Here is a 21,126-nt window from a genome sequence, read left to right as displayed (position 1 = left end):
GAATTTGGGGACGTGACTAAGGAATGAAATTAGAGTGTAAATGAATGCTCTGTCCCTGGCAACCATGAACACAGGCCCCTAGTTCTTCTTTCCGTATTTAAGGCTCCGTCGCTCATCTTTTTACTCAAGGTTAAAAAAAGATGCTCAAATCTACTAAATCGTGTATTAAATATTTAGCACCAAGGCTACTGCTGTGATGTTGTCTTTCCTGCTGAACAAAAAACAAACTCAATCCCGAGCGTAGGGGTCGATTCCAGCTTATTTTCGAGGCTTTTAAAGGAGATGTCAGGTCTGCAAAATTTCCTTTTAGGGTGTAAAAAACAACCAGCTGATCAAACTGCTCTTGAGATGCCCGACTTGGTTTCTTCTCTGGCATGCGGGAATGAAGACCAGAGTTTCTTTCCTTCTTTTCACCTTCTGCCCCTTTCACGACAGCTCAGTGACGGCCCCCAGAGACCCTAACACCAGGGAGAATCTCCATGCTGCTGTTCAGGAGGATGTTTTCGGAAAAAATGACTTGCTCGCTTTGATTTGAACAAAGGGGATAATCTTTTCCAGAAGCTCCCAAGGAAACATTTGTCATGCTCAGCTGGGGCGGGCATCCTGACGAGGCTGGGGGGACTGGGAGACGGCACAGCCCCCCACCTGCTCGATGGGGGCAAAGCAGGGCACAGGGGCCAGACCTGCGCTCTCTGCAGGTTTTACTAACTTCTTACCATTTACGCATTTCCCTGCCTGCTTCCCTGCTACTGCTACAGAATTGTTAATAATTTCCTCTTTCTTTTCTTTTGTCAAGCAAAGGAATGCCCAGCTGCAGGAGGTTGCCCGAATCAGGCAGTTTTGGTGGATGGTGAAACAGCAGGGTGTCTGGGGAGCCGGAGTGACCGTGCCCTGGCCACTCGAGCCCATGGACAGTAGCGGCCCAGCATAACGGCCAGGCCGGCCACATGCAGCCACCTGGGAGCCCGGGGCGGGCGGTCCCCTGGGGCCACGACGCTGGCCTCGCAGCTCTGCGGGCGGCCATTCCCTCCCTGAGCCTCTGGGTCCTGTCTGAACGGGCGAGGATGACGAGCCCCCGGGGCTGCAGTGGGGCCAACTAGAGAATCGTCCCAGCGCTCGAGTGTGCCAGCAGCCAGGGCACGTGGGAGGCGGTGGTGCTGTGCTGTTCTCAAGGTCCCCCTGCCTCGGACCCTTGGGAGCCTCTGACTGGGCAGCACCAGGCCAGCCTTGCCTGGGGGCCTAAGAGCTCAGCTGGTCGGGGGCAACCATGTCCTCCACGTGGGGACCCTTGGACCCCGGGGAGAAGGCTTGCAGTGGACCCTGGAAGCGAAGCAAGGATTGGAGCGGGAGAAGCCCCTCCTCCAGAGACCCTTCCTTCCCCGAGGCCCGGCTCCACGCTCCTCAGGCAACAACCCCCCACATCTCAGGGGAGCCCCTCTGTCCCCCAGAGTCCTCTCCTGCCCCCTCGTCTCCTCGGGACGCTCGCTCTCAGTGACGGTGGATCTCGCAGGTGGACAGCTGAGTCCCGATGGTGCTGTCGGGCAGAGAGCCCGGGGTGGCCGTGCAGGCTCAGCCGGGGCCGTGGCTGCTCTGCCCCGGGCCTCCACTGGGCCAACGGCTCTGCCCTGCTGCTAAGCTCGGGAGAGTCTCTCAGAAGCCTGTAATGGGTTGCTACTTGTTTTTCAATTAATAAAGCCCACGGCTTTCTGACTATAAAAATAACCCACGAAATTGGAGACCACCTAAGTGCCCTACAACTGGGGGCCTGTGAGGTGAACAGCCACGTGAGACATGGCGTCTGTTCATCACTCCCAGCGGCACGGGGAGGGCGCCGTGGAGATGCACCACGGACCAAGGACCGGACCTGGAATAGCTGCTGGAGAGCCCCCTGCATGCTCAGACCCTCACAGGCCAACCGCAGGACCCGTCCACCCACCCGTCACAGGGCCTGTGCTGGCCGAGGAGGCCCCCTGGGGCCTGGGGCACCGGGCTCTGCAGCTCTGGACGTTTTCTGTTTACACCCCCCGCAGCAGCCAGGACGGCCCTCAGAGGTCCTGCTCCTTCAGGCCGGGGCCACGTGGAGACACCAGGTGCTGCTCTGAGCCCGCGGGAGCCCCGCACAGCGTCCCTGCTGGACTGTACACGTTAACTGCAGGAGTTGGGAGCCCGAAGCTCCCCTGGGTCTACTAGGCCCTGTGCTTACTGGAGACATAGATGGGTCACACCCAGGGCTCCGTGAGGGGTCAACTGAGGTTGTGGACAAACTGCAGGGCACTGGGCAGCCCCGGATACGGAGCCGAGGTGGGGCCCTCCCTCAAGGTAAGTGCAGGAAGGGGACTCTGGGTACCAGCGACCAGCTGATGTGATGAGACCAGGCCAGCAGGGTGCAGAGTTCCAGAACGACCCAGTGACCCCATCTGTACTTAAATCCCACAGTGGCTCAGGGAGGAAGCAGCCAGCCCAGCTGCCCTGCTGTGTTCCTAGTGTGCCCCCTGTTACAGGCGAGGACGCCGAGGCCCAGGGGAGCTCAGGGCCCACAGGAGGTGGCACTTGCCTCTCTCAGCAAAGGAGGCAGCTCTGCAGCTCACAGCCCAGCCTCCGCTGTACTGGATCCATGCGGCATGTCTGACGGGAGCATCAAAAGAGATTAAATATAGGAGCGGTGCTGTCTGACTCATATATAAATTGGTCCTGGAGACCAACATGCAGTACAGGGTCATGGACAACAAAACTGCATTTTACACATTAATCTGGGATAGCCGCTAACCATGCAAGGCTGTAGCGGCACCTGTGTTGCAGTATAAACGTGGCCACGGCTCCCTCTCTGGCGGCCAGGGTAGCACAGCGTTTCATCGGAGCCTCTTTAAATCCTCTCCTCGTAAAAGTGATGAGTGCAAATAGCGTGCAATGGTTTCACGCTTTGATAACGAGGAACAGAGCCCCAGGTCCACCGACGTGGTGGCCACGTGGGGACCACGGAGAACGCCACCGTAGCCCCTCTGCCTGCCAGCCCTGCAGGGAGGGGGAGGGAGGAGGTGTCAGGGAAGAGCCAGCCCCTCCAATCGCCTCCCACATAACTGTTCCAGGGACAGATAACCTCACAGAGTCAAGTCCCTTGCGACTCCTGCCCCGTTTTGGCCCCAGAGAAGCTCGCCCCACGAGGCTGTAGCAAGTGGGCTCCCCCGGGCCAGTGCTCTTGACAGCTGGATGCAGTCCTAGTGCAGAGGCGCCCCAGCGAGGGGCAGGGCCTGCTCAGGGCCAGGCAGTGGGTCTGGACCACCGTGTCACTACCCCAGAGGCAGCGCAGCGCTGGGAAGACGGCCGAGAGGGCGCCCGTCTGAGCGCCACACCCAGCTGGACACACTGGTCATCGGGCGGCCTGGCGGGGCCTAGAGGGCAGGCCGTTCAGTGAGGCTGCCCACCGGCGCCCCTGGGCCGCAGCCCGGGGCCTGAGCAGGGCTCGGAGGCTGAGGTCGAAGTCACCAGGGGAGGCCCTGCCCTCCAGCACTTCCTGTTCTCAGGCCCGCGCTGCCCCCTGGCGGGCCAGGCTGGGGCTGGGGGGCGGCGCGCGTTTCTGCGATGAGAAGGGCTGGCTGGCCAGAAGGGGTTTCTGCAGCTGCCTCTGTGTGTGCACCTCGGCTACGAGGAACTCGTGGGCCTCCAAACAGCTGCTCAGGGATGGCTGCTCCGGGAGATGCGTGCGCGCGCGCACACACACACCCCTGTTCTTTGCAAAAGTAATGCAGGTACTTAGAGCCTCTTCACGTGCGATGCCTCTGGGAGGAGTGGGCAGCCTGGGCGCCTCCCCAGCAGAGACCCCGGGTCCAGGGTTCCCGGCCGGCCGAGCCTCGGCCTGATGGTGCCTGACAGGCCTGGGACCTGACGTCCGAGACCCTGGAACCAAGCCCTGGCCGGCCTCCCACTCCTGATTCATGTTTAAACCCTCTGAGCCTCAATTTCCTCCTCCTTGAAGGAGAGCTGGTGATAAAATTAAAACGTGACGTGTCAGCTACAGGGGCGCTGGCTTCGCCGGCCAGCCAGAGTGGAGGCTGTCAAATCCTAACAAACCTGAGAAGGTGAGGGAACAGCTCTCACTGGGGTGCAGAGCCGCGGCCGAGCGTGGTAGCCTCAGGGAGACCATGCCGTGGCGCGAACAAGGAGCGCGCGGTGGGCAGAGGCGGCCGTGTGTTCCTGCAGGGCGGCAGCAGCCCCGGACGGACGTGCAGACACAGCCCCCCCACAACCCCCGCAAGGCCGCACCCACGGCTGTCCCTCTAGACCAAGGCTCCCAGAGCAGGACAGGGGGAGCTGCTGCCCGCAAACAAAGGGAGTGAGGCCCCAAGGGCCAGACGTGGGGTTAGGCCTGGCCTGGTCCAGAGGGACCTGTGACCTGTCCAGGCTCTGCGTACGGCCGTCACAGACATTGGTTTCAAGCCTGGGCACCACACCCTGCCCTGGAATGAGCTGCTGGAGCGTAGACCAGAGGATGGCTGCCCTGGACGGCAGCTCTACTGAAGCCAAGCTGAACGGAGCCCGACCCTGCCACCCAGCACTGTGCTCCTGGCACAGCCCTGCCCCCGGATGAGCCCTCAGAAGTACGAGAGCGGTCAGGGCAGCTCCACTAACAATATTCTTTAACTGAAACCTCCCACAAGTCCATCCACAGGAGAGCGCTGAAGAAACCGGAGGTTTTCACACAGTGGAATGTGACTTGGCCACAAGAGCAAGGAGCCACGGAGAGGCATCTCCCAGACACAAGGGCAGCGTGGGTGGGGGCAGCGGGCGGGGATTCACTCGCTGGGAACCGGTGGGGTGGGGGGCACCCTGGGAGGAGGAAGCTGTCAGTCGGTCCTGACCTGGTGCTGGTTACCTGCTCACCTGCTTACTGGCGTGTGTTGTAAACATCCGCTTACCATCTGTGTGCGTTTCCATAGGAATGTTCCAACTCAACAGAAACGTGCATTTTAAGAAGGTGGGGAAGTGGGGAATTACAAGTGTCGGTAAAGCTAAAATCGTATTGGATTTTATCAGCACTGATAATATTTGCCCTTGACCTAACTGACCCTCCTTATACAACATACAGAGGAGACCAAGGCAGGCGGGGCGGCAGGTGACTCCACCAACAGTGAAGATGAAAACTCTTTCCTACCCTCATCACCCAGGCACTGGGAAGAGGTGCGGCCATACACGGAAGAGAGTCTTACCTGGACGTTGGAAAGGGTTGACTTGTGTTCCCCAAAAATGGTATGTTGAAGTCCTAACCCCGGGGAGCTGTGCTGTGGCCTTATTTGGAAATAGGGACTTGGCAGATGGGATTCATTAAGAAAAGGTCATAGTGGGTCAGGGTGGCCCTGAGTCCAGTGACTGGTGTCCTTATAAGAAGAGGGGAATTTGGACACAGACCCGCAGGAGAGGCCATGCGACAACAGAGGCAGAAAAGGGAGTGACCTGGCCACAAGCCACAGAACTCCAAGGATTGACAGCCACGCCCAGAAGCTGGAAGAGGCAGGAAGGACTCTCCAGAAGCCTTCGGGGGAGGCGGTCCTGCGACACCGTGGTTTCTGACTCTGGCGTCCAGAACTGAGGAAAAAGAGCTTCCTGATTCTCTAAGCTGCCCAGGTCATGATGCTTCCCGATGGCAGCCCAGGACACTCACACAGTGTGGACGCATAGGGTTAGAGCTCAACTGTTGTTATAAATTAAGGAACCAGAAATGAACCCACATGTTAACGGCATCAAAGACGATGATGGCCACTGCTTGGAGATCTGAGTAGGGACAGTGCAGTGGCCACTCCAGCCCCAGCTACTGCTGGCCAGTGCCCTTGGGTGCCCTCGGGCACTCTGAGCTTCAGTCTCCTTGTCCACAACAAGGTCTATGGGGTAACAGTGGCCTCCCCGTCTGGGTCCGTGAGGCACTGTGCCTGGCGTGGCGCCCTTTCCTGCACCCACGACCTTGGCCCCATCTGCGTCCAGGCTGGGGGGCTGCCTTCTTTGGGGGCGCCTTCCACTGTCCCCCCAGCTCCTGAGCCCTGGGTGACAAGTGCTCAGTAAGCCAGACTCGAAATGACCCATCTCAGACTCACTGAGCCTGGCCCGTGGGGTTTTTCTCCTCTTCCTCTGCTTTGCAAGTGATGCTGGGTCTGTGGAGTGCCAGCGACCGGCTCGTCTGCACTGGAGGCGTCGTCTTGCTGTTGAGTTATTTTCCCCTCAAAGCTACCACGGGGGCACGTGTGCTTTCCTTCCCTCCCTGCGTCTGAACACGCTTTGGATCCCAAAACACACACGGCACAGAGGGCGCTGTGGCTCCGGATTCCAAACGCTCGGGAGGCAGCCCGGTTGTTTTGGTGAAGAGGACTGTGAAAGCAGCCTCGCCAGCCGCGGGGAGCGACGGGTCGCCTGCTGGCAAGTGACCAGAGCAGAAGCGCGGCGGCAGCTCCGTCTCCAGCCTGCATTCGGCTGTTGCGCCCTAAATAGCCGCTGTTCAAGTGCACCAAACAGTCATTATCCCTCGAACGTCTGCAAGTCAAAATTGCAGACTCCAGCACACCCAGACAATCAAAGAGCAGGGACGGACTCGGGGAGGGGACTGCACTGGCTCCTGGAGCCCTACTGGTGCTGAACTTACTGTCTTCCTTACCGGAGATACAGAGGTCCCAGAAGGGCAGGGGCCCAGAGCCTCCTGTAACCCAGCCTCGTGCAGCGTACTGCAACCAAGGCCCAGAGAGGGGAGGGAGTGTTGCAAGGTCACACAGCAAGGACACTCTCTATGGCTAGGCCTCACCTTCTAGGTGCCTCCACGTGCACCCCTGCTCCCTGCCTGGACCCCCCCACCCCACGGCCCCGCAGGCCGCTGGCACGTAGGTCGGAAGCCTTCACTCTCTCGGCCCCGACCACGTCCGCCACTGTGCCCAGGGGGTCTGCTCTCCCAAGTGTCTCTAAGAGCCACGCTCAAGCCCATCCTCACGCCTCCTCAGGCGCAGATGCCAGCACCTCCCATCTGACAACCCATAAGCCCTCCCACCCTCCCCGCATAACATGGCTGACTGACACTCCTGGAAAATATCCAAACATCCAGGCCCAGATGCCCTGCAGAGTCTGGCCCCTGCCCCTCTCCAGCTGCCTAGACTCGTCTCCCCTCGAGTTCTGTGCTCAAACACAGACCTGTCCCACAGAACTTTCTGTGATGCTGGGCGTGTCCAACACGGCACCACCAGTTACGTGCAGTCACTGATGCCTCAGGTGTGGCTGGTGTGACCGAGAGACTAGGTTGTAACTTCATCTCACTTAAATTAACCTCAGTATAAACAGCCACGTTAGGTAGTCCTCTGCACAACAGCACTGGTCCTCCAGACTGCAGAAGCCACCTGGTCCTGGAATGTGCCGCCTCCTCCAGGCTGGCCTTCTGGCCTGGGGTGGTGTCCGCCTGACCGCCACACTTGTGCTCCGGCCTCAGCTGGAGGTCACTGCTGAGAAACCTTCCAGCTGCCTCCCAAGTGTTCAGCAGCCCTCAGTCTCCCGTCTGCCGTCAGTGGCTCGTTCTCTTGTTCGTTCTGCAGACGTACGTGTAGCACCGAGGACCAGGCCCTGCGCAGTGGAGCAGACACACCGCGCTCTGTCCCGCCCTAAGCAGCAGCAGTGCCGGGCCTGAGTCACGCCTGCATTCCCTGCGCCTGGCAGGAGGCCAGGCCGGGCTCAGTGTTCGTGGGGTGACGGAATGCACACCTCTGCCAGGAGGTGGTCACAGCTAGTGTTACGGGCACACCTGGACGCTTCCTTTGCAAGAAGCAGGTTGAATCCTGTTGCAAAGCCCGTACACCCTGGTGCATCTGCCCAGCCCCAACCCGACTTGCCAAACACCAGCTCCTCCCGGTTTCCTTCTATAAACTTGGTGCCCTATCTCCTAAACCAATCCAATAGAGTTTAGACCTCAAACCTCTTCCTACAATGCCTCTGTTGATAGATGGATAAACCGAGTCCCAGTAAGGCAGAATGAATTTACTGGAGGTCACACAACAATGGCCTTGCCAGGCCTGCTGTCTCTGTGGATACACCAATGCTCCCGAACTTCAGCCACACACATCACCTGCACCACTATTACCTAGCATGTACATTTTTCGATATTAAAATTTAAATACTACACCAAAAGCACGGGCAACAACAACATAATAGTTAAATCCAACATGCTCAAGATGAGAAACTTGTGCCTCAAAGGACACCGCGTATGTGATAAGCGTCTTATATCCAAAACATACAAAGAATCCTTACAACTTACTAATGGAAAGACAACCAACTAAACAACAGCAAAAGATATGAACAGACATTTCTCCAAAGAAGATCTAAATGACCAACAAGGACGTGAAAAGACACTCGACGCCGTTAGTCGGTAGAGAACTATGACTCAGAACCTCAAGGAGATGCCACGCCACACACCCACCAGGGCGGCGAGGACCAAGAAGGCGGAACAGACAAGTACTGGCGGGCAGCACGTGGAGGTGGCTGGCGGGGCTGCACATTCCGCAGCCGCCGAGGAAAAGCGTCTGCAGCTCCTCAAACAGTTACACTCAGTTATTACGTGACCCGGCAATTCCACTCCCAGGCACACAGCCGGGAGAAATGAAGACATGTGTCCACCCAGAAACCTGTACGTGTATGTTCATACAGCCAGAAGGTGGAAATAACTCAAATGCTCATTAATGGATGAAAGTACAAGTAAAATGTGGTCCATCCACACTGCAGAGTATTGTTAGGCCACAGAAAGGAAGGAAGCTCTGACACCGGCCACAACGTGGATGAACCTTGAACACATGATGCTCAGTGAGAGACGCAGACGCAAAGAATCAGATAGTGTGTGATTCTGTTTATGTGAAACTCCAAGATGGGCAAGTCCACAGAGACAGAAAGTAGACTAGTGGTTGTCCAGGCCTGGAGGGAGGGCAACATCGGACAAGGTTTTTTTCTGGAGTAACAAAAAGGTTCTAAAATTGTGGTGATGGATGCACAGTTCCGTGAATATACTGAAAGCTATTGAATTGTAGACTTTAAGTGGCTGAACTATGAAATATGTAAATTACATCTTGATAAAGCTGTTAAAAAATCTTACTTTAACACTAAAGCAAGAATACTCAGCAACTCATGGGCTAATGCGCTATTTAAATATTTTTCGATGTCTATTAAAAATATATACCCATTAAACTTTAAATGGTGGGGCTTCCCTGGTGACACAGTGGTTAAGAATCCGCCTGCCAATGCAGGGGACACAGGTTCGAGCCCTGGTCCAGGAAGATTCCACATGCTGCAGAGCAACTAGGCCCGCGCGCCACAACTACCGAAGCCCGCGCTCTAGAGCCCGCGAGCCACAACTACCGAAGCCCGCGCTCTAGAGCCCGCGAGCCACAACTACTGAAGCCTGCGTGCGCCTAGAGCCCGCCTGCAGCAACAAAGACCCAACGCAGCCAAAAATAAAAATAAATAAATTTTAAAAAAAGACAACTTTAAATGGTCATGCACGTGCCACATAAATTACACTTTGCAGGCCCCGCAGGCTCTACCTCCCACCTCAGCGCTGTTCCTCTCTAGACCCTCTCAGCATACATCCTTCAAGATCTCAGAGGAAAAATACTACCACCTAATTAATTCAGAATCTTCAACTTACAAAGCTCTGGGCGCACCTGGAGACGACTTACTAGGCTGTGGACAATACACCACCGAGACGGGGGGCCTGTGTGGCCGACGGGGCGACAAAGACATTGTGGTTTTCAGCTATTGTCCCGGATTCCTGCCAGGGAGGGGTCCAGGGCCACCTGTCACCTGGCCATCAATGCAGCATCCGAGCTCGACCCCACCTGGCACACCCTCCTCCCCGCACAGCTCCATACTCACTGTTGTGACATCAAGAGACCTGGAAGGGGCCCCTCTACTCAAGCTCCAGTCTGAGAGGGCACAGAGGAGCCCACGGTGGCCAGAAAGTTCTATGAGGAACCCCCTCCCCTCCAGAACCTTCCCCAAGGAGCCCACATGCAGCCTAGGCCTCACCTCGCCCAAATCACCCCTCATGAGCGTTGGGGTTCTGTCCTGTGTGAACCAGGCTGGCCGTCCGCCCTGGTCACGGATAGCTGCTCCTTCTGGGGGGCCCATGCCCTGGAGCTTTGCTGCAGTCCCCACCCAGCCCAGCAGCCCCACGTGACCTGAAAGGCCTCATGGGCTTTTGGGGGTGCAACCCATGCTTTAAAAACAATGAACCGTCTCAACAGTGCAAAAATGGCCCTGTTTGAAACTAACCAAAGATGGCGAACAACCTGGTCCCACGTGGGACAGGCAAGCCCCAGGGCCATCAGAGTGGACATCACAAAGCACAAGTGCTCATTTCTGGAGTAGTCTGGCTTCCAAATGTTCCTTCTCCACCATCTCCACCGTTTTCAGATGCCACTGAGGGCTTCATTTTGATTTTGGTAGCACAGTTTCTATTTTATCTAGAATAGGGCTCAGGGGTCAAATCAGCTGACCCACTAGTTTTAGAAATAAAGTTTTACGGCACGGCTAAGCGCAGTCACAGACACAGAGCCTGGCTGCTCTCGGGCGAGGAGAGCAGAGCTGAGAGGCTGAGACACAGACCACACGAGCTGCGTGCTCCCGACCGCAGCCCCTCGCGCCTGACCCCCCGGCCCGGCACTTACTTCATGGGTTTGAACAGCGCTTGCCCGTAGTTCTGGAAGGTCACGATGAGCTTGAGCTGTGTGCCCCCCGACTTCATGGCTGCAACAGGAGGGAAAGAATACAGGGTCACCTGCGGCCTTGGGGCAGGCCTGTGAGCTTGACGATGCACTGCTCCAAGGTCTGGGGGGACCCCCGGCTAGCGGTGGCCTGAGGCTGTGGGGTTAGGTCAGGGTATGGGTGCAAATGTGAGGGTCGTGGCGGTGCAGTGGTGAGGATCCGGGACCAAGGCCTGGGGCAGGCAGATGTTTCAGGGTCGGGAAGCGCCAACCAGGGGCTGGAGGAGCTGTGCTGAGGAGGGTAGATGGGGCCTGGGAAAATGCGCCGACGGCAGAGGTGGCGGGAGGGTGCCACACTGGAGGGTTGGATGTGCGGTGGCCCAGCTGGCGCCCTAGACGGTGTCTCCGCTTGCCCCGACCTCGGCCCCTCTGTTGAAGGGGGCTCAGCACACCCACCCAGCCTCCCCCATGGGGCTGGGGGCAGGGCTGAGACCCACTCGTCGGTGCCTCAGGGGACTCAGGTGAGCACGGGGGCGCGTTGCACCCTCTCCCGGGGTCGCTCTCGTGGTGACCGGGGTCACGCTAGTGAAGCACCTGGAACAGCGTCAGGCATGTTCAGGTCAGCGGACTTCAGGGGCGAGAGGCAGGACCTCAAGGTCCAAGTTCCCAGATGTTTCAGGGGCTGCAGGGCTCCATGGGCGTCGAGGCCAGACCTATCCTCCAGGTCCCCGGCCACCTGCCTGACTCCTGCTGCCAGGTCAGCAGCTCCATCTGAAGGGGACCTGGACTCAGCATCGGAGACAGTGTGACCCAGGTCTGTGGGTGAAGCTCCCCGAGCCAGTGCCCTCCCCACTCCTAACAAGATCCCTGACCCGTATTTGGATGGGCCACCCTGACTTGAAATGAATGAACTCCGTCTCTGGAGACTGGTGGACCACACAGACACCTCCGTGTGGGAGGTGCTGCCAGGTGCCAGCAGGGCCGCTGACGTTGTGCCCTCGGCCTCGGTCAGTTCATCTGTGAAGTAGGACCAACGTCTGTCCTTAGGGGTCACGGTCAGGACGCTGGTCCAGCTGTTTTCACAGCCCCTGCCTTGATTTAAGGGTCAGAAGAAGCGAGGCCTGGCCCAAGGACGGCTCAAATTTGGAGAATGTGACACCAGGAGCAGCTGGGTTCTCTGTTCTCCCCGCCCAGCCCACAGCCACAGAGAAAGGCGAGAGCGCGTCCATTTACAGGCACTGAGGGGCCAGCCCCGTGGGCACCTGCCCCACGTAAGCCTATGCTCCGGCCTGGGTCCTCAGCCCAACTCAGGGGTGCAGCCCAGACTTCAGTCCATGACACAGGCCCCAGGATGTTTGAGAAGCAATAGCTTCCAGTCTGGGCTACGACTGATGCTGTGATTTGCTACAATCCAGCTCACCCTTATTGGGGGAGTTCTGCTTCCTTGAAAGGGGAACCACAGCACTGCCCCAGGTGGAAACCAGCTCCCGCCCTGGACTTAGACGGAACCCAGTCGGAACACAGGCCTGGTGGATTCCGGGGCCGTGGCTGCCAGCGGTTCAAAATGGAGAAAGCAAGCGCCGGGGGGTGCAGCTGGGCCAGCACCACACAGGCTGTGTTTTTGACCTTCAACCCGACAGCGGAGAGAGATGAGGAGGAACTCAGCCATTCACCGCCTTCTCCGGGTCCCCTGGGGGGGCCTTCGTCCTTCCTCCAGGATGACTGAAGGCCCCTCCGGCCCTGGGCTTGGGCGTCCAGCTTACTGGGCATTTTCAGTTCCCTTCCTCCGGGTCAGTCGAGCCAGGCTCCTGGGACTGGGGCCCGAAGCGGTGGTGTCCCCGGGTAGGAGGGGGACTGTAGCCTTTCTGGGCCCAGAGCCACCTTCCTGAGCAGCCTGCTCATTAGGCAGGGCGGCCCTATGGCCCCCAGGGCTGCTGTCCTAGCAGGTCGGTGGGCGCCCAGGACTTCTGTCCCGTGGAGCCGTCTCCACTGCTCAGCACCACCCATGGCTTTGTCCTGATCTGGATGAGCAACTGTGGGGTCTTTGCTTCAGGCCAGAGGCTGCCTGAACCCTCTCCTGCTGAGTGACTTCTTTTTAAGTAACTCCAAGTACAGAGTAGTTAATTGTGGCATTTATTCTTTGCATCCATGATTGTGTACAATAGTGATTTAATTATCAACACTATCACTGGCCCAGCCACAGCCTCCGCAGGCCTGGCTTCAGGGTCCTGAGCCTCTTTAAAGGCGGCTAATAGCCATTACCAAGCAGCCGGGAGCCCAGCTCTAAAGAAATCTCCGCTGGCCACGTGCGTTTTGTGAGTGGATCAAGGGGTTCTGAACGGGGAGCCTTGACGGAACCGTTCTGAGGGAAAGCATCGGGGGCCTCGCAGGACCCGTTCTCATCGCCACACCATTTCTGGGCTCATGTTTCAAGACTGAAGTGACCACTTGGGTCCAGACACAGCTCAGAGCTGGGGGCAGAGATGTGCTGGCCGTGGGCAAGCCTGCCCTCCCGGAAGCCTGTTCCCCGATTTGCAGGATGGGGTTGGGAGATGGGCTGGATTTCTAGCTCTTCTTCCATTTTAAGCTCAAAAGGACGGCGCTGCTGAACCCTGACTCCCAAGGCAGGTTCCCGGCTCCCATGGGGCCTCCGAGGGCTGCACCCCCCCAGGTCACAGCAGTGCCAGGGGCAGGGCCTCCAGCAGCAGACAGCTCTTGTCCAGGGACCCCGGTCTGCAAACCCACCCAGTGGCTCTGCTAAGCCAAGGGCCCAGTCAGAGGCTGCTGTCTCAGCAGCTGGGTGTTCACCAAGAACGACCAGCTGGATGTGGGGGCAGACAGCCCAGGAAGGTGTGCCTTCCCCGGGGACGCCTGCAGCCTGGCCGGGCCAGCCCCTCTCCTGCTCCCGCCCAGCAGGAACCTGGGCCTGGACACTTGCAGCCATGCTCCCGGAGGCTCCACTGGGCTCCAGGTGAGACGATGTCCTGCTTCCTCAGGAAGAGGGGCCTCCTCTCAAGTGTGAGCTTGCCGCGAGCACCTCCAGGCACCTCCAGGCCCAAGGCCGAACATAGTGGGGCTGAGCGTCCGGTCGAGGCCTTCAGCAGGCTCCAGCTTGCCCAGTGCTGGCCGCCCCACACACAGGTAACCAGCGGGGGCACTGCCTAGCCTCTGCCCCTACCTCTTCCTCTGCCTCACCAAAACCTCTCAACAGCCCTGTGAGGCAGGTTTCATGGGTCCACACCCGTCTGCAAAATCTCTGGGGCAGAAGTGTTCAGGGGTTTTCAAAATTTCAGATGACAAGAGGTGCAGGTGGTGTTTCCATCCCACAGATTCTGTAGCCCTGAGCGGGTCGGGGGAGAACCCCGGAGTTAAATGCACTCCGTGGGAACATTCACTCCAAGTGAGAAAAACAAGGGTTTATAAACAGTCTCTCATTTTAGGTTTTGCGTCCACGTCCGTTCATGTTGGGTCGGGTTTTGCTGTCAAATGGGTTATGATTTCAGATTTGCAAGCTGGAGATTACAGGGTCGAGGATATGACCACCTCTGTGATCCACAGGAGACACGGGGAGGCCCACAGAAGTTAACCCATCGGCCCAGAGTCACGCTGACTCGTGACTGGGGAGCCGGGACACACCAGGCCTGCTGTTCGCTGTGGGTGATGATACCCGGTCCCATCAAGTCAACCTTCCCACGCTCATTAGGCACCTGTGAATGCCAGCCTGGGCTCTGACCGGCCCACGGCCCCAAGGAACATGCTGGATTAGGACCAGCTAGGCCAGGGTAGTCCAGCGGGTGAGATCAGCGCAAACAGCCCACAGGACACAGATGGGCAGGCACTCACCCCAGGTCACCCTGCCAGGCGCAGAGCAAGCCAGAACTCTGGGATGTCAGGCAGCCTAGGCACCACCGCCCGAGACCGTTGGACCAAAGGGGGTGGGGGTGCCCCAAGGCCAGGCCCCCAGGACAACGGGGGAGGAGGGTGCCCAGGGCGGGCAAAGCTGCCTGTGAGCCCCCGAGGCCTGTCCTCTGCCTCTGGCGGCTCCCTGGGCTCCTGGGCTCTGCTCTCTGCACAGGGCAACGTCCAGTGAGAGCTGGGAGGCTGTCTGCCCCCTGAGGGGTATGGTGAGCCTGGCTGGCCTGTGGGATCCTTGCAGCCCTGCCTCTAAGCAAGACCCTGCACAAAGCCCGAGTTAATGTTGTACAAGCCTGGGTGCACGGTCCGTCTTCTTGAAATAAGATGCAGTGTGCCTGAGCCCACTTGACAGATGGGAGACTGGGGCGGACGGACGGCAGCCTGCCCGCATGGACGCTGCACTTCCCTAAGCCCGAATTTTAAAACGCTGTCGTCATTTCCCCCGAAAGGCCCACACTCCCTGCCCCCTTCCATCACGAGAGCCTCCGCCCCATTCAAGACCTGCTCCTCCCAGGTGGAGGTCACCTCCTCGCTAATCCCTCTGGACTTTATCTGTCCATCAGCACGCGCAGGTCAGGACGAGCAGAAGCTTGCTGAGGCTGGGTTCACCCCCAACTCCTACTGTCCAGAAAGGGGCCCTGAGATGCAGGAGGTGCTCGACAGAGTCCGCTGAACAGACGACAAATGGTCATCGCATTGGATGTCTCTCTAACAACCGCGCCTGCTCAGGAGAGAAGGGGACACCCCGGCCGTGGCCTCTCCCATGCAGTCCTTCCAGCACAGGAGGAGGGCTGGGTGGGGCTGGGGGCCGGGAGGCACTCAGATTCCTCCTGGGCAGCAAGAAGGAGGGGAGAGCACCGTCGTGCCCGGCGAGTCCTCTCTCAGGGTGAACAGCCATATGCCAGCGGGAAGGGTGGCGCTGCCAAACAGCTCAGCACCGGGCGGAGACACGCAGCACGGCCTCTGGAGGGCTCTGGAAACCCAGGCGCCAGCCTCGCAGGCGACTCCCAGCTCCCTGGCATCGGCCCAGGTCAGCAGAGCCCCTTCAGCCTCAGGATGGCCCAGACACCAGTAAGGCAGTGCCTAGACCCCTGCTCCCAGCACTCAGGCTACTGGGGCCTCCCTGCACCCTACGCGCCTCCGGGGACCGTCCCTCCCCCCCAGGGCCTCTGCCCACCCCCTCTGCCCTCGGAGCTATTTATTAGTGACTAATCGGGACCTTCACAAACAATTGCCTACAGGCCTGAGAACAACGGCCTCAAGCCTCCACACTCAGAAACCACTGCCGACACATCTTCCTGAAATCAGTAACTGGATGCCCTGAAACTTCTGATTCAGCAGATGCCAAAGTACTCCGAGATGTCTCCTCCAAACTACTCAGTGTATGGGGCTCTGCCCTGGACAGAGTTGAGCCCTTGTCACTCCCCGCCCGCACGAATCCCAGGAGCACCTGGTGCGCTCTGAGGCAGAGCCTCCCCAAACAACCAGAAGATGCTGAGCTCTCCAAGGCGTCTCCCTGCAGCTGCCAGGGGTGCCTCTTCTTAACCCGAGGTGGGGACGCGCGGTGCACCGCCCCGGCAGAACAACAGGACTGGCTGGGCGGCGTCTTGCCCTGCCTTGCTCATCTTGCAACGGCAGAAGGCAGCCTCCCGCTGCTGCCCCCAAATACTGACAGCATCAAAGGCCCGCAGGCGCCTCCTCTGGGAAGGCTGCCAGTATAACTCGCCCACGAGGTGATGCTCCAGCAAGGAGAGCTGGCCGGGCACGCGGGGCACCTACCAACACTGGTGATCTTCTGGGCGCCGAGGTCACGCAGCAGGGCCTCCACCGCTGGGTTGTGTCGAGAGTACAGCTCATAGCGGTTGATGCCGATGTGGAATTTGAGCCAGTTGGGATAGGAGTCCACGGCCGCGTCCCCCGTGGGTAGGAATTCATCCTCAGGACCTTCGTGTGGCCTGCACAAATGAAGGTGACCCAGGTCAACAGGGAAAGAACAGAAGAGCAAGCTCTCGAGATGGATGGGGGAGTTGGCGTCGATGCCCAGGTTTTCACTTTGGATCCAGACAAACATGGATTTATTCAGAGGTGCCTCTACTCAAACGGGACCCTGCGACGTCCGCACTCTTTCTGTGGCTGTTGTTCCACCAACTAATAATATATTTGAAGGCCTGTAATTCTCACTTACCCTTGGGAGACGCCACAGACAGCTATAACTAAAGCAGACCAAACGCAGACCGTCAGCGCTAGGCCCCGCCGCGTCTGTCCCAGGGTCACTGAGACAGCCTGACAAGCATGATGTCAGCCTGGGGCGCGAAGGGCTGCCAGCTTCCTGGGGGCAGATGAGCCCAGTCTGGCGGAAACCTTCGCTGGGTGCTCTGCTTTGGGGCAGCAGTGATTCAAGAGGCTAAATTTGGTTTTCAGGAAGCAGCCTTGGGCGGGGAGGGAGGAAAGTGGCACTCAGTCCAGCCGAGGCCCAAATCGAGGACCTGCTGCCAACGTGGCCCATCCTTGTCTCTTGAGCCAAAGCGCCAGTCTGGGGGAGGACAGGCCCTGTTTGCTGCTGGAGGGAAAAGCGGAACTCGTCTGAGCGCTAATTCACCTGCAAGTGAGGCCTTTTCAGCCCCAAGCTCTGCCCCACAACGGACACGATGGGTTACGAGAAGCTGCCCAAGGGCCCCGTCGCTGGCCACTGGCTCTGGGCTCTGTCTCTCCTACAAAGAGGCCCCGGCCTAGCACACGGCTCTGCCTCTCAAATTTCTGAGCATTTCCGTGAACCTGGCCAGCAGACAAAGCTCAGAGGCCACCAAACACCTTGGTGTGTTTAGACAGAAAACACTGGGTCTGGTCCACTTGCAAAGGAGAAAGGATGTTATGAGATGTTTTGGAAACCTGGCCTTTCCCCTCTGTTGCCTGTGTAACCTTTGCAGGTACTTATTTATCCTGGCCTTGCTGTTGGTTAATATTTCACCACCCAGGGCGGCAGCATCTGCTTATTTTGATCTGTGTGGCTGAGGAGGGCCTTGGGGGAGGGGTTTAAAGCAGGACAGTTTAAAGAGATGCTCCTGGGGGATGCTACTCGCCTTTTAGGAAGCTGTCACCCCCTTGCAGCCTGGGCGGGGGGAGAACGCCTTGGTTATGCCTCATGGGGGCCAGCATGCCCCTCTGCTAATTTTTTCTCAGGGACTGGTTTACAAGGCTCATTAGGCCTCTCCAGACCTTCCCGACACGTCCACCAGAGCGGTGTTGCCAAGCACTGGCAGGCAGCAGCTTCCCAAGGAAGCACCTTCACTCACTGCCTGAGTCCCTTTGTGAGCCAGTGACCAGGGCGATGCAGGCCAGCACTGCTTTCCTGTAAATGCAGAACTCACTCTCCCCGGCTCCTGCCTGCCATGTCTGCCTTCCAGGCCAGTGGCCACAGGAAACAGCTCCCAAAGCACCCAGCAGCCCTTCTCAGGGAGGCAGTCATTCTGGAGACAAAGGCAGTGCCCAGAGTCTGCACGCTGCCCGCCCCACAAAGCTCCCCTTCCTGGGGCCTCTGCCATGGGGTCCACGCCCTCTGCGAGTCTCTGACCCTGAGCCTCTTTACACAGCGCCTTGGATGTGCAAGGGCACTTTCTGGGGTGGATCTTTACTCTCAAGGGGCGCACGGCTGCCTCGGGGGTCGGGCCTGCCAGCACCCACCTCAGCAGCCGCAGCCCCACTCACCAGTCTGGGTTCTCCGCTGCCGCCGCCTTGGGATTGAACCTGATGTCGCTGTTCACGTTGAAGAGGACGTCGTCCTCCGTTAGCGGCGGAATGGCTACCTGGTACAGTGGGTGCTGGAACAGCCTGGCCAGGAGGGAGCCATCCCCGCTCGGGCCGGGGGGCGGCACAGGTCCACGCGCACCGGGGTCTCTGAGCAGCGGCCGGTGAGCGGGGTCTAAGGGTCGCAGGGCGCCGGGATCCTGCCCCGGCAAGGCGCCCTCGGCCGGTTCGGCTGCGGGTGGCAGTTTCTCAAGCGAGTGGGACGTGAGGTTGGAGGAAGGGTCGGAGCTGAAGTCCTGCAGGATGCGCAGTGTGTGCTTGTTGGGCCAGCCTGCGTCGCCGGCGGCGGAGGCTGCTGCCGGGGGCTCCCCCGGGCGTCCGCGCGCCTGGGCCCAGCCGGGTGCCGCCGCCTCGGCCGCGGGCTGCGCGCAGGAGCAGCCGGGTTCCCCCGAGGGCTGCGCTCCGCTCCGCTCCAGCTTGGGCAGCAGATCCAGCACGATGTGCAGCGCGCAGGCCACCAGGAACGCCATCAGGATGAGCACGCGGAACCTGCGCACCAGGATCATCTTCATGGCCCGGCGGGCGAGCGGGGCCTGGAACTCCGGGCGCCCCCAGAGCGCGCTCCGCCCGTGCCCTTCTAGTCTTGGCTTGGCACGAACGCGGCGCCGCGGCGCGGATCAAGGTCCATCTGGCGTCGGCCAGCTACTCGTCCCGGGGCTGTCCCACGCGTAGGGCGCCCACCGCCAAAGCGCCCGCTCGCCGGGCCATTTCGGGGCCGTTCCCTCTCGCCTCTCCGGAGTGGCCGCGCCCTCAGCCGGCCGGGCCCAGCGGCCCTCGTCCGCGAAGCTGGGGGCGCAGCTCGGGGAGGCCCCGCGCACGTAGCGGCCCGCTTGGATCTCCGGGGCCGCGGCCGCGCTCATCAGGCGCGCAGGGGCCGGACACTTAGGCCCATCCCGGCCAAGGCGCGGCGGCCTGGGGTGGGGGTGGGGGGTGGCGGCGACCGCGCGGCGCAATCCGATCCGAGGCTCGGCGCAGTCTCTTGCGCTGCTCCTTGGGCCGCGCTAGGCGCCGGGCCGGCCGGGCGGAGAAGGGGCGGCTCCTTCGGGCAGGGCTCGGTTCTCTCACGCTGCGGCCCGCAGGCGGGGACCTGGAGGGGAATGAGGGCGCAGGGCCGCGGGGAGCGAGGAGGGGGCGGGAGCGGGGGTGGCGCACGGAGCGTCCGGCGAAGTCCCCGGGCAGGTGCACCGGCCGTCCCCGGAGCGCAGCCCCCGCACAGCCGAACCTCTCCCCGGGCGGTCAGATATCCGAGCGCCGCGGAGCCGCCCCCCGCGTCAGCGCCCGCAGATTGGCGGAGCCGCAGCCCCGCGAGCCCGGGCCTACGCTGCTCCCTGTTTTCTCCTCCCCTCGGCCGCGCCCCGCGATGCTCTGCAGCTCCCGGCCCGCTAAAGAGAGGGCGCTTGCTTCCCGCGGTTTGCCCAGAGAAGACAGAGAGGAAAGCAGACGGCGCTGATCCCGCGCTGCGGGTTCTGCCGAGAAGGGCTCCCCGGCCTGGCTGCCGCGCCCAGGACCTGGGCCCGCCCGGGGCAGGCCGCCGCCAGCTGCAGCCTCTCGGCTCCTCCCCGATAAGCCGAGGGCCAGAACCCAGGCCAAGTCCCTCCCCGGAGGCGCTGGGCGTCTGCGCCGCCGGATGAGCTCCCTCTGGGCGGCGACCTTATGCCCCACGCCCCCGCCTCGGGCGGGTGCCGCGCCCCAGGCGGCCGGCGAAGGGGAGGAGGAGGGGGCGTTGGGGTCGCCACCGCTGGAGACGGTGAGAGGAGCGGGGTATTGGCCCAAACCCGGAGGGGAGGCCCGCACCGGGGCGAGGCTCCTGCACGCTGGGGCCCCATCCCACCTCGAGGGGACCACGCCTGCGCCTTAACTATGGCGGCGCCGGTGCCCCAGTTAGAATTCGCTTGGCACAGAGAGGTGCCCGGTGTGTGCGGGAGGCGGCACCTCCCTCGCTTTGGGCGGGACTCTGTGTGTGTGTGTGTGTGTGTGTGTGTGTGTGTGTGTGTGTGTGTGTATGAATTGGCCTCGCCAGATGCGCAAAATTGGCCACCTACAGCCAGGGGCTGGGTACTTCTGTGCCCACACAGCTTCTGGACCCCCAGCCCCCAATAGAGAATATATTTTTTAAACTTATTTATCTTATTTAGGCTGCGTTAGGTCTTTGTTGCTGCGCACAGGCTTTCTCCAGTTGCGGCGAGCGGGGGCTACTCTTTGTTGTGGTGTGCGGGCTTCTCATTGGGGTGGCTTCTCTTGTTGCCGAGTTCGGGCTCTAGGCGTGCATGCTTCAATAGTTGTGGCTCACGGGCTTAGTTGCTCCGTGGCATGTGAGGTCGTCCCAGACCAGGGCTGGAACCCGTGTCCCCTGCATTGGCAGGCGGATTCTTAACCACTGCGCCACCAGGGAGGCCCCCCCAGTAGGGAATACTAATGTGCATTTCAGCCTAAAGTCATAGTTGGGAAGGTAAGTGAACCTGGCCAAAGGAGATGTCACAAACACACCTACCACCAGGCTCACTGCCCCCTGCCCTTCAGGGGCTGCAAGTTTCCAAGGACGAAGCCTCTCTGGAAGGACTGAGGGGAGGCCAGTCTCTGGTGGGAGCCCTGGGGTGGGACCCCTAGTCTCCCATTGACTCACTGTACTGCCCTCTCAGGACTGCAGTTTTCTCTTGCATGGATTCAGGGGCCATTTTCCCTGAGACTCACCATTGAA

General features: G+C 60.0%; 1 protein-coding gene across 1 annotated transcript in view; it reads right to left on the bottom strand.

Moving 5' to 3' along the window:
• The window catches only part of FAM20C (FAM20C golgi associated secretory pathway kinase), a 36,737-nt gene extending 17,715 nt beyond the window's left edge, over positions 1 to 19,022 (bottom strand). The window contains exons 1-3 of the mRNA XM_007114865.3: positions 18,330 to 19,022; positions 16,404 to 16,579; positions 10,674 to 10,752 (exon numbers count right to left, since the gene is read on the bottom strand). Coding sequence (XP_007114927.2) covers positions 10,674 to 10,752; positions 16,404 to 16,579; positions 18,330 to 18,940 — 866 coding nt within the window. The 5' untranslated portion in view covers positions 18,941 to 19,022. The remainder of the gene's footprint in view (positions 1 to 10,673; positions 10,753 to 16,403; positions 16,580 to 18,329) is intronic.
• Between the last annotated feature and the right edge of the window lie 2,104 nt (positions 19,023 to 21,126).

Source organism: Physeter macrocephalus, unplaced genomic scaffold (assembly GCF_002837175.3).
Source record: "Physeter macrocephalus isolate SW-GA unplaced genomic scaffold, ASM283717v5 random_282, whole genome shotgun sequence".
Taxonomy (NCBI): domain Eukaryota; kingdom Metazoa; phylum Chordata; class Mammalia; order Artiodactyla; family Physeteridae; genus Physeter; species Physeter macrocephalus.
The sequence above is the reverse complement of the archived record's forward strand: the minus strand, read 5'-3'. Positions and strand labels throughout refer to the sequence as shown.